Source organism: Leuresthes tenuis, unplaced genomic scaffold (assembly GCF_036924035.1).
Source record: "Leuresthes tenuis unplaced genomic scaffold, fLeuTen1.0.hap1 SCAF_20, whole genome shotgun sequence".
NCBI lineage: Eukaryota > Metazoa > Chordata > Actinopteri > Atheriniformes > Atherinopsidae > Leuresthes > Leuresthes tenuis.
The window spans coordinates 17738881-17751566 of NW_027325374.1; the positions used below are offsets into that span (position 1 = coordinate 17738881).

The 12686-nt window shown below is 46.6% G+C and overlaps 1 protein-coding gene across 7 annotated transcripts in view; it reads right to left on the minus strand.

Annotated features, from left to right (window-relative positions):
• Positions 1-245: 245 nt before the first annotated feature.
• Positions 246-12686, minus strand: part of mrtfab (myocardin related transcription factor Ab) — a 36128-nt gene continuing 23687 nt past the window's right edge. For 3 of the 7 annotated variants that reach the window (XM_072373877.1, XM_072373876.1, XM_072373871.1), the window contains 16 exons: positions 11869-11924; positions 11344-11419; positions 10286-10447; positions 9342-9505; positions 9120-9260; positions 8868-8936; positions 8170-8354; positions 7549-7720; positions 6086-6481; positions 4984-5991; positions 4659-4865; positions 4478-4570; positions 3827-3967; positions 3609-3701; positions 1844-1907; positions 246-1753 (listed from right to left, as the gene is read on the minus strand). In XM_072373877.1, the coding sequence (XP_072229978.1) occupies positions 1173-1753; positions 1844-1907; positions 3609-3701; positions 3827-3967; positions 4478-4570; positions 4659-4865; positions 4984-5991; positions 6086-6481; positions 7549-7720; positions 8170-8354; positions 8868-8936; positions 9120-9260; positions 9342-9505; positions 10286-10447; positions 11344-11419; positions 11869-11924 (3608 nt within the window). In that variant the 3' untranslated portion in view covers positions 246-1172. Of the gene's footprint in view, positions 1908-3608; positions 3702-3826; positions 3968-4477; positions 4571-4658; positions 4866-4983; positions 5992-6085; positions 6482-7548; positions 7721-8169; positions 8355-8867; positions 8937-9119; positions 9261-9341; positions 9506-10285; positions 10448-11343; positions 11420-11868; positions 11925-12686 lie in introns of all 7 variants that reach the window. The other 4 variants (XM_072373873.1, XM_072373875.1, XM_072373874.1 and 1 more) reach the window with 4 other exon arrangements.

The window sequence follows — 12686 nt, forward strand, 5'->3', positions numbered from 1 at the left end:
GCCGATGTCTGTGCAATGGCGCCCTCTTGTGGCTTTTAGCTCCATCGTCCATTTTTACTCAAGGCATGAGGTGAGGTAACTCAGGATTTAAAATCGCACAAATAAAGCAGACTAGGTTCTTCCTTTAAAGGTAAAATAATAAACTTAATTTTACCATATCTGGTACAAATTGTGAAAACGCAAAGATCATGTGTTGCGGAAATGCAAAAATCAAAACAAACTCAAGTTTTTGTGTTTTTATAGTATGTTTATTTTTGTTTTTATTTAAACAGTTTTCTTTAAAAAAATGACAGGGACCAAGTGTTTTGGAAGCCCCACCCTGACCCTTATGTTCCCCAGCCGGGTCGCTCAACTCTAAAGCGACCAGCAAAGAAAAATAGTCATATGGACAACTGATAATATACACCCCATATACAGCAATACATAGTGGTCTACCATAATGTTACCAATAATATGCAACCTCCAATGAGGCTTCAATTCAAACTGTTGCCACCGATATGGTTCAATTTAATAGCAACTGACAACCAGTGACGGTTGTTTCTTTGACTAGTGTGGGTGGGGTTCAGGTTGCCAACAGCTGCCTTACATTACACACCATCAGTGGCTCAGCTGATCAACAAAACACATGGTGGCTTTCACTCAGCTCCAGCCAGCGCTAAGCTTGAGCCACTGACCTGAACGCCCCCTCTAAACCAATCAGATTCAGCATAAGTGCAAAGTTTAGGAGGCACTGACACACACTGCTATCTCATGGAGGCCCAGCAGGCATCACCGACAGTCCCTCCTCATCTCTAAACTGTCAAGCTTCCAAATGGTTTACTTAACATTGCAGGTCCGGACACAGGAAATGGGATTCTATTAGCTGGCTGTAACCAGTCCGCCGTGTGGTTTCCTATAGATTTCAAATTCAAAAAGTCCGCCTCAGTTCCACCGAGTTCCAGTCCTTTTTATGAATTCAACCTCTATGTTTCTTGCATATGTCACCTCAGCTCAGCTCGCGTACAGAAACAGCTAGTGACAAACCCCGTGAAGGTGTGTGTGTGTGTGTGTGCGTGTGCCAGTGACCCCCGCAGTGGTAGAGACAGCATAGAGAAGTATGTGCATGAAATAAAGACGGAGCCTGTACACAGTGTGAGCGACCGCATGTCCATCCGTGTGCGTCTGTCTGAGCGCTACAGACACGACTCCCAGTGCAGCTGCAGGTCTGTGCTGTCCAGAAAATCAGTCGAGAATACGCTCTGCGGAGTGTGCGGCGCCAGCGGGGCTAAACTCGTCCCTCCGTCTCTCTCACCTGCCGCTGCTCCGCCCGCCCCCCCTCCGTTGCCCTCGCTCCCTCCGTTTGCACTCCCCACCATGGAGATGTCCAGCCAGTCCATGCTGTCTAAAGCGGGGTCGCCGAAGTCCAGCCCTGCAGAATGAGGCGAGAAGCCGAGGTCGGACGTGTCCATGGGGGAGGAAGGGTGCTCCAGGATGCTGGGCGTGCTCAGCATCTGGCTGTGGAGGTCGTCGATTAGAGTCAGGCCTCCGTCAGCCTCCATGCCCAGCAGCGGGGTGCCGGTGGTGCTCTCCAGGAAGTCCTCCAGGCGTCCGCTGCTTGCGCAGGGCTCTCCCACGGACGAGCGAGGGGAGATAAGCGACTCTGTGGGGGTCGGAGGGGAGAGGTGGAGCGGGGAGGGGGCAGCAGATGGGGAAGGTGGGTCAGAGTGCAGAGGGGCGAGGGAAGGGTCCGGGTTGGCCTTAAAGCCCGGGATTTCTGAGGGAGGACAGAGACGGATAAAAACCATCAATACACGCTGGCAGATGTTCTCATGAGATTCTCTCCTCAGGTTTATCATTTTCTTACCTCCACTCTTCAGCAGGATATCAAACAGGTCATCCATCTGCTGGCTGTTCACACCATTCTCCTGCTAACAGAGGGGAACATGCATCAGCCATCAGGGAATAATTTCAGGTCAATTTCAAAGATGCTTCTCGATGCAGCGACTTTGTAGCCTACATAAATATGACAGCGCATGATTGTTAATTAGCGATTTTCCGGCATCAGTGAAAGTGGCACGAAGAGCTACGTCAGCCATTTTTTACCCAGACCAAACATCTGCAACCTCAACGAATACTGACAGCACAGCTAAAGGGCCAAGATTTAACAAAGCTGCCGTCAACCTTTCTGTTCCAACTCTTAGAAAGGGAAAATAATCCGCTGCAGCATCCAGAGTTAGAATGAATGACTTATTCAGACACAGAGGACACCCGGTTACTCTGCAGCGTGAGCAGAGGTTTCCCATCAGAACTTGGCGAGTGCAGCTTGTTGAGTAGCAGTTACATGCGGTAAGTGCTGAATGACTTGTATGTAACTGAGGTGGGTCACTCAGATAGTGGCACTGAAAAGATGCAGCTTTTTTACGCTGGAGACAGTCATCCGAGTTTGGAAAATCAAACGCTGAATAAAAAAAGCATTTCAGATCAATCTGACTCACTGTGTTCATTGATGAAATGTATGTATGTGCAGTTATAGAGGAATTTAAGGATGTAAGACAATGATACTGGATCAATACTGGACAAATTAAAGACCTTTTTTTTTCTCCAATAAAAACCTGAGCAAGCGTTCTTCTCTCTTCCGAGCCTCACGTGACACATTCTGTATGAGCTTACCGACATAAAGGCACGCGACCGATCACTTTTCAAAACGCGCTGGTGAGAGGGCGAGACACTAATCTAGACCAATAGAACGAGGCTCTCCTGCATTTCTATTCAATGTTTCCATCTTGCTGAGAAGCTGAGAAGTGAAGGTTTTAGTAATCCTGTCGGACTGCGTTTCAGAGCGACTCTCAGGTTTAAGAAAGGGCCCCGGCGTGTTGTGAGAAATAACGTTCTCATCCTCCAAATGACGAGGCATGTCTTCCTCATCCAAACCACAACTTTTTTTAAAACAATGTAACTGGAGAAACACGAGGAGAGAGTGGCAGAAAGAAAAAAATTTATCTCAGTTTAGTCTTCTCTAAAAGACAAACGGCAGCAAACACAGCGAGCACATTCTTTTACAAAGTGAAACGGCATTTAAATAAAAACATTCATTTTATTTTTGGAGCTGATGTGAAATCATAGAGCATCTGTTCCGTCCTGATGTCTGGTTTCATGCTGTTGAATAGACATTATGCAAATAGAACAAAAATATGAGTCGCATAATATCTATAAATAAGACTCGCTGCACGATACAATGTGTTATGGTTGCTGCAACAAGTGTGCTTCTCTTGAATGGCCGCAGGGTCACCATATGCTCCCTGCATGTTTCACAGCTATATGCAGCACGGCTACAACAGCAACAAGCAGAACTCTGAGGACCAGACAAAGAACTAAAAGCATGAAAATCCAGCAGCTAAATGAGTCAAACGCAACAAAAATAACACCACACTGAGCCACTGTTATTAGGTAAATCCACCTCCGAGCAGCTGCTCAGATCAAACTTCTCCATTTGTCCCCCAAGTTGAGGAACATGAGCCACAGCTCAGAGTGTGTAGATAGAAATGGAGACACACGCGATGAAATAAAAATAAAGAAAAAGATAAATACAGCAAGAAAAATGGAAAGAAAAGACATGCTGGAGGACATACTTTGGAGCGCTGAGAAGAAAGGGAGGTGTTGGGTTTGGGAGAGGGAGGGGTGAACAGTGTGTGCCGGTCGTAAGGCGGACACACCTCCTCTCTCTGCCCGGGTGGAGTGATGAAGAGATGAAATGAGAAAAGAAGGAACAAGGAGAAAGAGCCGATTACAACACGTGAAGAGAGACGGCGTGCTCGAGGGAGCTCTGAAGCAGAGGAGGTGGCGTTACCTTGAGAGAGGACATCAAGTTGCTTTGGCTTTCAGTGTCTGACATGTCGTCGAAGAAAGGCTGCAGACTGGGCGGAGCAGTGTGAGACAGGCTGGGCTGTGGAGCTCCGTTGGTATCCAAGTGCAGGCCTGGCTTCTGTCCCTGAGGAAAGAGAGTGGTAAACACATTTAGACGGCGCGCCCTCAGACGTGAGTAGAAGGAAAAACCTTGAATGACATTTTTTAACATTTCATCAAATTCACATTCGGAGTTAATTGACTTTGAGGGTTTTTACACGCCTCAGTGGTGACACCTTGTGGTGTGATGAAGTGCTGCTTCGCATCATACGTTCATTTGGCAGATACTTTGTCCAAAGCAACTTACACTTTCATTTATTAAATGAGGTACGACTTCTGAAGCAAAACCCAAATTCCCAAAAAGCCGGGACCCTTTGTAAAATGCAAATAAAAGCAAATCTAACGGACCAACATGTTTATTCACTGTAGAGCATCGGAAACACGCCGAATGTTTAAAGGGAGGATTTGTGACTTTTTTGTGAAAAATAACATTCATCAAATTCAAGATTAACTAGATTTCAAGAACTAAGAAAAGATCTCCAAACCTTTTGAATTGGGGCTGTAATTTATCACAAAGGTTCAAATCGGGCTGTACCTTTTTCTCTGGTGGGCTCACGGGCTCGGCCTCTGGCTGCTCTTTTGATTGGCTGGCTGTGCTGGGGAGTTTACTTGGAGTTGACTGCAATCTCTGAAAAACGATAAATCACAGATGAATATTTTTTGGTAGTTTTATGAGGCTGTTCGCAGCCCACCACAGAGTGCAACGTCCCCTGTACCTGCAGCGTGATGCGGCCGTTGGTTTTGGCCAATGAGGACACTCCGTTCTGTCCGTCTGTTGTGTGACTGGTGAGAGCGATCAGGTAGTGATTGCCATTGCTGTCGGTAACCAGCGTGGGTGTGCCGTTGGCCTTGAGGAGGTCTAATGAAATGGCTTGAGTCTGAAGAGGAGTGCCGTTCTGTTGGTTGATGACGACAGGAGTCACCTGGAAACGCAGGACAAACACCATGATTCAGGACTTTAGCGGTCATTTTATGATTTTTCTAAATCAAACTTTTAGATGCACGTATTCCTGAACGGAGCAGTGCCTCAAACTGCATCACCTGTTGTGAGGAGGCTGCTGCCGTCTGCCGTTTCTGCTGCAGCCTCTGCAGAGCCCTCAGCTGTTTCCTCTGCTGGGTTTGGTTCACTGCAGGCTTCTGGCTCGTCGCCGTCTGGTTTTGGATCTGCACCTGTACCTGTTTCAACTGAACCTGGTTCTTCTGTTGAGCTTGGACCTGCCCTTGGGTTTGTTTGACCTGGCTTTGCTGCACCAGCTTCTGTTGTGCCAGTTTCTGCTGTGCTAACTTCTGCTGGGCCTGGAGCTGTTTCTGTTGGGTTTGCTGGATGATGAGCTGCTGCAGCTGCTGCTGCTGCTGCAGCAGGATTTGAGCCTCTTTCTTCTGCTGCATCTGCTGTTTTTGAGGGTTCAGTTTGACCTCTGCCACTTTCTGCAGCTGCACCCGATTCTGCAGTTGTTTGGGTGGTGGCTGCTGTTTCTGCTGTTCAGCTTGCTGGACCTGCAGCCGATGAATCTGCTGCAGTCTCAGCAGAGTCTCCTGAGAGCACTGCATCGCCTGGATCGGCCTCTTTGTTTGGGCCTCCTCTGTTACTCCCTCCATGCCTTCCTCAGGCTCCGCCTCCTTCTTCACTGTCAGCACGATGCCATTAGGGAGCGTGGGGGGCTGAATGGCTGAGGCTTTTATTAGAGTTTGGATTTTGAACTCTGGGGACATTCTGCTCTTCTCACTTCCTTCCTTCTTCACCATTATCCCACCTGCCATCTTTCCCTGTTCCAGCTGGGACCTCAGGGTCTCCACCAGCCTCTGCTTCTGCCTCAGCATCCTGGTTAGCTCCTCGATTTGTTTGTCCTTCTCCTGGAGCATCTGGTCTTTGTCCATAGTGTCTGTGGCAACTCCAAACAGGGGCTCTGGCGGCTGGACAGATGCAGGTGAAGACCTGGAGAAGCTGCATGAGCTCTGAATCTCCTCTTTGACCACAGAAAGAGGAGAGACGTTTGACGGGTGCTGAGGAGAAGGGTGGAGGGTGAGCTGGGTGAGGGGAGAACTCACCTGAAAGACAATAAAACAATTAGAGGATGTTAGTGGGAGCCAAATAAAGTCAATCATTTTTCTAATGATGACAAACAAATGAATCAGCTCTCACCATCTCCCCAAACATGTCTCCATTACAGCTCGTCTCATCTGGACTCATCCCGGCCAACGATCGCTCCGATGGCGTAGGTGACACTGGAGGGCTGGAGCTCGTGCTGCCAAATCGCATGACCCGCCCTGGGACCGCATGAGCCAGTGAGGACAAGGCTAACCTGAACCCTCCGTCTATCGATTGCTGGTCAGGGGTGCAAGTTGTGCTCGGACAAGACGAGGTGGCGCTCGCAGCTGAGGTTGCGCCCGGCTGGCTGGACTGCGATGTGCCGTTTTTCAAAACCGTTGTGGTGCCACCATTTTGCTCCTGGTAGTTGCGGAGCCTCTCAATGAGATCATTCTTTGTGCCAGAGACGGTCAAACCACGCAATTTCAGTTCTTGTTTCAACTCAGCAACCTGGAGGATGAGAAACCATAGTAGCACTCATACAGCAGCAGGTACTGAGTCAAAGTCAGAACTTACAAACACAAGAAAAGCTCAGTTCAGCTGAACTTCATTTAACTGAACTTCTAACGAACAAAAGGTTACATCACTGTTAAACAAATACTATAAGACACTTTTTTCCATAGTTTGGCTGCTCCTGCGACTTATATATCAAAACATATATAATTTAACATGTTTTTAAATGTTAATTGACTGACATGAACCAAGGAGTAAACATTGCCGTCTATAGCCGCGAGAGGACACTTTAAGCTTGTGACCACTGAAACATTAACTTAAAGACAGCTGAGAAAGACCAAAAAGAAAATCCTATTCTGCTGATTGCAAACTGCAGGTGGTAAAATATGCAGCCGAAAACAGTAATCGAGCAGCAGAAAGAAAGTTTGGAGGGAGTGAGAAACTTGTGAGGGACTGGCAGAGGTTAATCTTACTGCAGTGAAGAAAACAAAGAAAGCTAATCGCGGGCTGAAAGCAAGATGGCCAGAGCTGGAGGAACGAGTCCACGGGTGGGTGCTTGATCAACATGCTGCCGGGAGAGGCTCCACACCCTGTTCCAAGGAGTTGAATATAAAGGACTTTGCAGGCGGGCCTTCTTTGTGTTACCGCTTCATGCAGCGCAACCGCCTCTCTATCAGAGCACGGACACAAACTTCCAAGCCGAGCTCGACAGTTTCCGTGAGTTCCTTGAGAAGCAGGTCTTGGATCTTTTGAAATAAATTTATAAATAAATGCGACTTAATAGTCCATAAAATACGGTGTATATATTTCCAAAACTGTTAATGATGTTTTGAAGACTTGGTCATCCAGTCATTTCTGAATTCAGCTGCAGTTATATATACAGTTTTCCCAGAAAACAAAGTCTCTGATCATACTGAATTAAGCAATGACATCAGAAGAGCTCCCTTCACAGAAAACACAAGGAAACATCCATCATAAAGCACCAAGAACACCGTTTTCTTTACTATATACATATAAGCTAAGAAAGCTTCATTTCTGGTACTGCGTAAAGCTTTTTAATTTACCTTGAACTCATCCAGATTGGCTGGCAGAGTAGCTGGTTTGGCTCCTCCCACCGCAGCTTGGATCTGACGGGCCGTCGAGGTCTGACTTGAGGGGGTCGCGTTGGTTGTTGTGTGAGCGCTGCGGGAGGGGGAGGGACCGGAGCCGGATGTGGGAGTCTGGTCCGTTTGTGGCCTGAGCAGAGACACAAAACATTAAAGTTGTGTAAAAGAAGAGAGAGCAGCCCGCATCTCTCCTCCTCCTTCCCTGCCATAACCGCACAGTGTGACAGAAGCCGGTTAATGCAGATACAATAATGGTAAATGTGGAAAGTAGTGTCGTCGAGTTTTCATCAGTTTTCATCACTGGCATGTTTAATGACATGTTTATTTCAGCAACTGCACCACAAGTCACTGATGTAAAACGGTCATGTGACACTGAAGAGATCATTTTTAAACCTGACTTCTGCTTTCAGCGACAGGCTCTGTAGTCTCACCCAAACAACCACTGAAGTGGAAAGAAAAAAAAAAATAAAATATATATATATATATATATATATATATACAGCAGAAAGGCCTGGAGGGGACCACAATTAGTCATTCACACTTCCACACACACCACTGCCTGCTATGCTTGCCACTTACTTGGGCGGGGCAGGCAGGATGGTGTGGTAGTTGTAGTGCTGCTGCTGCTGACTGAGAATCTGCAGCTGCAGGAAGAGCTGCTGCTGGTGGAGCAGCTTCGCATAAGATGAATCCATCTGAGGCGGGCGCTCCTTGTCTGCCTTCTGGTCTGGAGGGATGTACTGATGGTACTTCAGCTTCTTCACCTTCACCGAGGAGACCAACAGGGAAAATGAGGCAACTAAACTCTGGAAATATTTTCACACTGTTCGAAGCAATCAATCGGTGCCTGACGTGAATTCTGTCTGAGTTCATGTGACATTCTGGATGGTCAATAATGACAGTAAAGGATCTGGTAGATTCAGCTATGAAATGAAGACTATCTTCTAATTTTAAATTTTCCTGTGGTTGCAGGAAATGTCCTCTCTTCCTCTTTCACCACAGATTTCTCTGAATACAAAGTATAAATATTTTAAATGTCATATCAAAATGTTGAGGTAACAGAGAAGCATCTGTTCTACTTTTCAAAAGGAACTGACACCAAACCAACAAAGGGCTTTTGAAAATAATCTAAAGGACAACATGCAAAATGAATGAAACGGCCACAAGCTTAAACTGAAATCCCGACAGCTGTTCTCCGTTTTCCTCGACCCTGTCAGAGCTGTAAATTCTGTGTCAGTGTGTGCTGAAACAAAGTGTGGAACAAAGCCCTTGCTGACCTTGGGTTTGCTGTCCTTTGGTTTCTTAGGTCTCTGTGGGGGACGGTCTGAACTTGTCTTAGCCTGAGACTGCAGGCAGAAAACCGTGAGAAATCGGGGGGGGGGGGGGGGGGGGGGGGGGGGGGGGGAGTGAGGAAATGAAGAGATGAAGAAGGGTGAGCTGGTTATAGCTGCTCCACAAATAGAGATTAAGGTCACAATAATTCCAAAGTCTGGAAATCTACAGAATGTTCAAACAAAACGGCAACATACTTTGACCTGTCCAGAAGAGGAGCGGGAGGATGCCGAGGTCAACGCTGCCCCGTTGGTTATTTTAGGGAGCGGAGAAGAATCTGACCCAGTCCCTGGTGGAGGAGGTGCCGGAGGAGGTGGAGGTGGGGGCTGTGTAAGAAACTGACGAGGGGACGTGTTTAAAACCATGTTCAGGTTCAAATGACCCTCCTTCTATTCGACCGGAATGACATGTTGAAATACCTGTGTGGGGGAGATGTCCCCGTTCTGCGTCAGCACCTCGGAGGGAGACAGCTGTGTGACCGCACTCAGGGGAGAGTCGTGATTGGTTAGCTGGTCTGGTGACAGAGCGTCGCTGCTGTCTTCATCTAAAGACGAGCTTTCCCCCCCGCCTCCCTTTGGGGAATCTGTGATGGAGCAGAAATTTTTACACACTCAATGAAATATCTGTTGAGGCGTCTTTATGTGAACTTCAGTGGCTCCCAAAGTGTGAGAATTCATGACTCCCTCACAGCGCATGAAAGTGAAACGCAGTTGCTGCTGTTAAGCAGTCAGGAATGACTAATTCTACAGAAGTTATACAACACAGTGTGTTCTGCATCTCATCTCATGAAACAGGACTACGTCCAAACCAATAATTTCTGCTACAGAGTTGTGTCGATTGTTTTTATCACATGCCTGAGGATCATTAAACCCTGAGGCTACTACAACAGCAGTGGAGGGTGTTTTCACACACTCAGCTGCGTATAAACCCGAATGTTGCAATTGCTTAAGTGACGCGACTCCAGATGGGGAGTCAATCATATTTTAAAACTGCACACGAAGTCATTAGCACAGTGGCAACATGCTTTAACTTGAATGCATTCTCTGTAATCGACGCAGGAGTGTGCAAGTGTTGCCAAATGTTGTGCAAGTGTGTGTGTGTGTATTTGTTAAGGCGAATCTCTTTGTGTATCCGCATGCTTGTTTAAATGCCATCAGTGACCTGTGAATTTTGGGTGGTTTGCATTTACAGACTGAGATCTGTTAATGATCCGAAATGGGCCAGCATACATTTGGGTTCTGCGCTTTTCTACTGCAGCTACAGCACTCTCCGTCTATGAGCACAAGCTGTACTTTTATGACAAAACACTGACGCAATGAGCAGTCCACTAACTCCACTGAGCTGGTGAGCGGTGTGTATTTACCCAGCAGCGAGTTCTGCAGAGGGCAGCTGACAGACAGGATGTTCTTGTGAACCAGCTCGATGGGACCTGGCCTGTGAGAGATCTTGTCATTGAGGTCGTCGGCCAGACGTGCTCTCTTCAGCTGGAGCTGCTTGGCCTGCAGAGACGGCTCTGCCGACGTCTCTGCGGAGGGCACAGCAGGGCGTCAACTGATTCAATTTCATATTCAACAAAAGGATCGTGCCCCCAGGTGAGTGGGTTTGCACGTTGCAGGAAGAGACACAACAAACCATTCTTTAACACGCTGATTTTGAGGATCTGCTCAAAATATTGTAACAGGAAGTTGGCTTTCTGAAGACGAGAGATATTGAACTTCAGGTCTGTTTTACCACTTCCTCCATTAGAATCAAAATGATTGAAACTGATAACACATATTACACTGGTCTTTTAAACTAAAGCATTTACGGACCTAATATTAGCTGCGAGGGTTTCTTTTTCCTGTAGTGTGTTATGCACAGAGCTCTGTTCATCTTTTCATTAATCTATTATTATTATTAATAATCTATGCACAATGCAAGAAAATAAACTGAAAAGGATCAAGAAGTGAGAGTAGAACAAGAAAAAGCAAACACTGGGTCCATCTCACCCGGGGTTAAGTGCGAGTGTCTCACCAGCTGACAAATTAACTGCAGAAGTATCCCAATTGATGCAGGCTACTTTGAGTAGGTCAGTGTCTGCTGGCAATACTGGACCCACACCACACAAAGGAGAAAACCTATTCCAGGATCCAGGTAACCTTATATTCTTTAAATTAAGTGTTCGGTGCTGGGAAACAAAGCAAATCAGTTTCTAAGATGGTATTTTGGATATCGACTCGGTAATGGTCTCTGAAGCTGAATTAGGCTAACAAGTTTTAAACTACCTCTACAGAAATGATGCATGAACTCTATCGCAAGGAACTGGCTCCAATTTGCACACCGTATGCTTCCTTTTCGTGTCTTTGACTTTTGACAATGCTTACGAAATGCTTTTGGGAGTTTTATTGAGAACACCTTTTCAATACAAAGGCATAAACTCACCCTCCAGAATGTGCATCCTGACCAGCTCAGAGCGCTCGGGACGACTCCGGATCTTCCTCTTCAGGTAGTCCTCGGTCTGGAGAAGGAAAAGAAGGAGCCAAAAGACAAACATTTAAATTAAAGAAAGACAAGACAACAAAAAAAAATAGGAATGATGATAAGGAAAGCATAATAAGAATAATAATGGAGGAGTAAACAGCCAAGTTCTAATGTAATTAGAATGTTTTCGCACCAAGCTTAGCAGAGATCTGCGGGTAACAGTTTACTCAATATAGTGGCAACTTACTGAGGGTAAAGTTTCTGCATATCACACTTTTCAGCTCAATTTGAAAGAGTCTCTACTATCCAGATAAGTTGTATTACAGCCCAAGTGGTATGTGTGGCTTCATGATTGAATGTTGCCTTCTCACGATGTTAACTCAATATTCTCATCTATTTTGCGCAAATGCCATTTTCTACATAAGCATGTTGCCTCACTGGAGAAAAGCCACCATGTGGAAAACGTGCCGCACTTGTGATGCTCACCCTTGCTCGCTCCAGACTCCTCCGCTGTTCGTGAAAAGCTGCGGGGCTCTTCAGAGCTGCATGGAGAGATGGAAGGGAAGAGGAAAAAAAAAAAGGGAGAGAGAGCTGAGAGCGGTTCACTGAGGCTCCGATGAGTTGCTCTGCTCCTTTCAGCAGAGTGAGAATGTGAGAACAGATACGGCTACAGCGGACTCAAAGCAGAAGTGTCCGGGGGAGAAGGTCAGAAATGTACTCCAAACCGCACACTCTGACGACATCTCAGCAGGCTGATGGCTTTGTCTTCTGAGGGAAACAATAAAGCATGTTTTTTTTCTTTTTTGCAGGGGTGGGAGGCCACCTCACTGAGAAAGTTGTTACTGCAAATGTTACAGCCACTATTTTAACCCCAGCTCATTCAAAGCCATCAACAAACACAACCCGTGTCATGAAGCCTAAAAGCTTTGTAAAACTACTCCACATCAGCACAATGGCCTGACATCGCGACAGTTTCCTGGCCATTTTAAACAAATAACACATTCTGCGACTGACTTTGGCTGGGAGGCTGAGGGACGGCAACACTTCATGAACAGCGGTGGAACTTTGAACAGAAGTGAGAAGACAGCGGAGACGGTGGACTGATCTACAGACTGCTGCCTTCACACACACGATGTGTGTGGGAGAGCAGGACTGTGAAGTTATACCATAATGGCACGTCAGTGTCTGGCTTGATCTCAACAGAAACAGCTATCAAACTGGTGCACAAACCTCTCTGTGTATGGGAAAAGCCAGTCCAGAAGCAGGGACTTTAGAGAAGCTTTTTTAGCATCCTCTCCTACAAC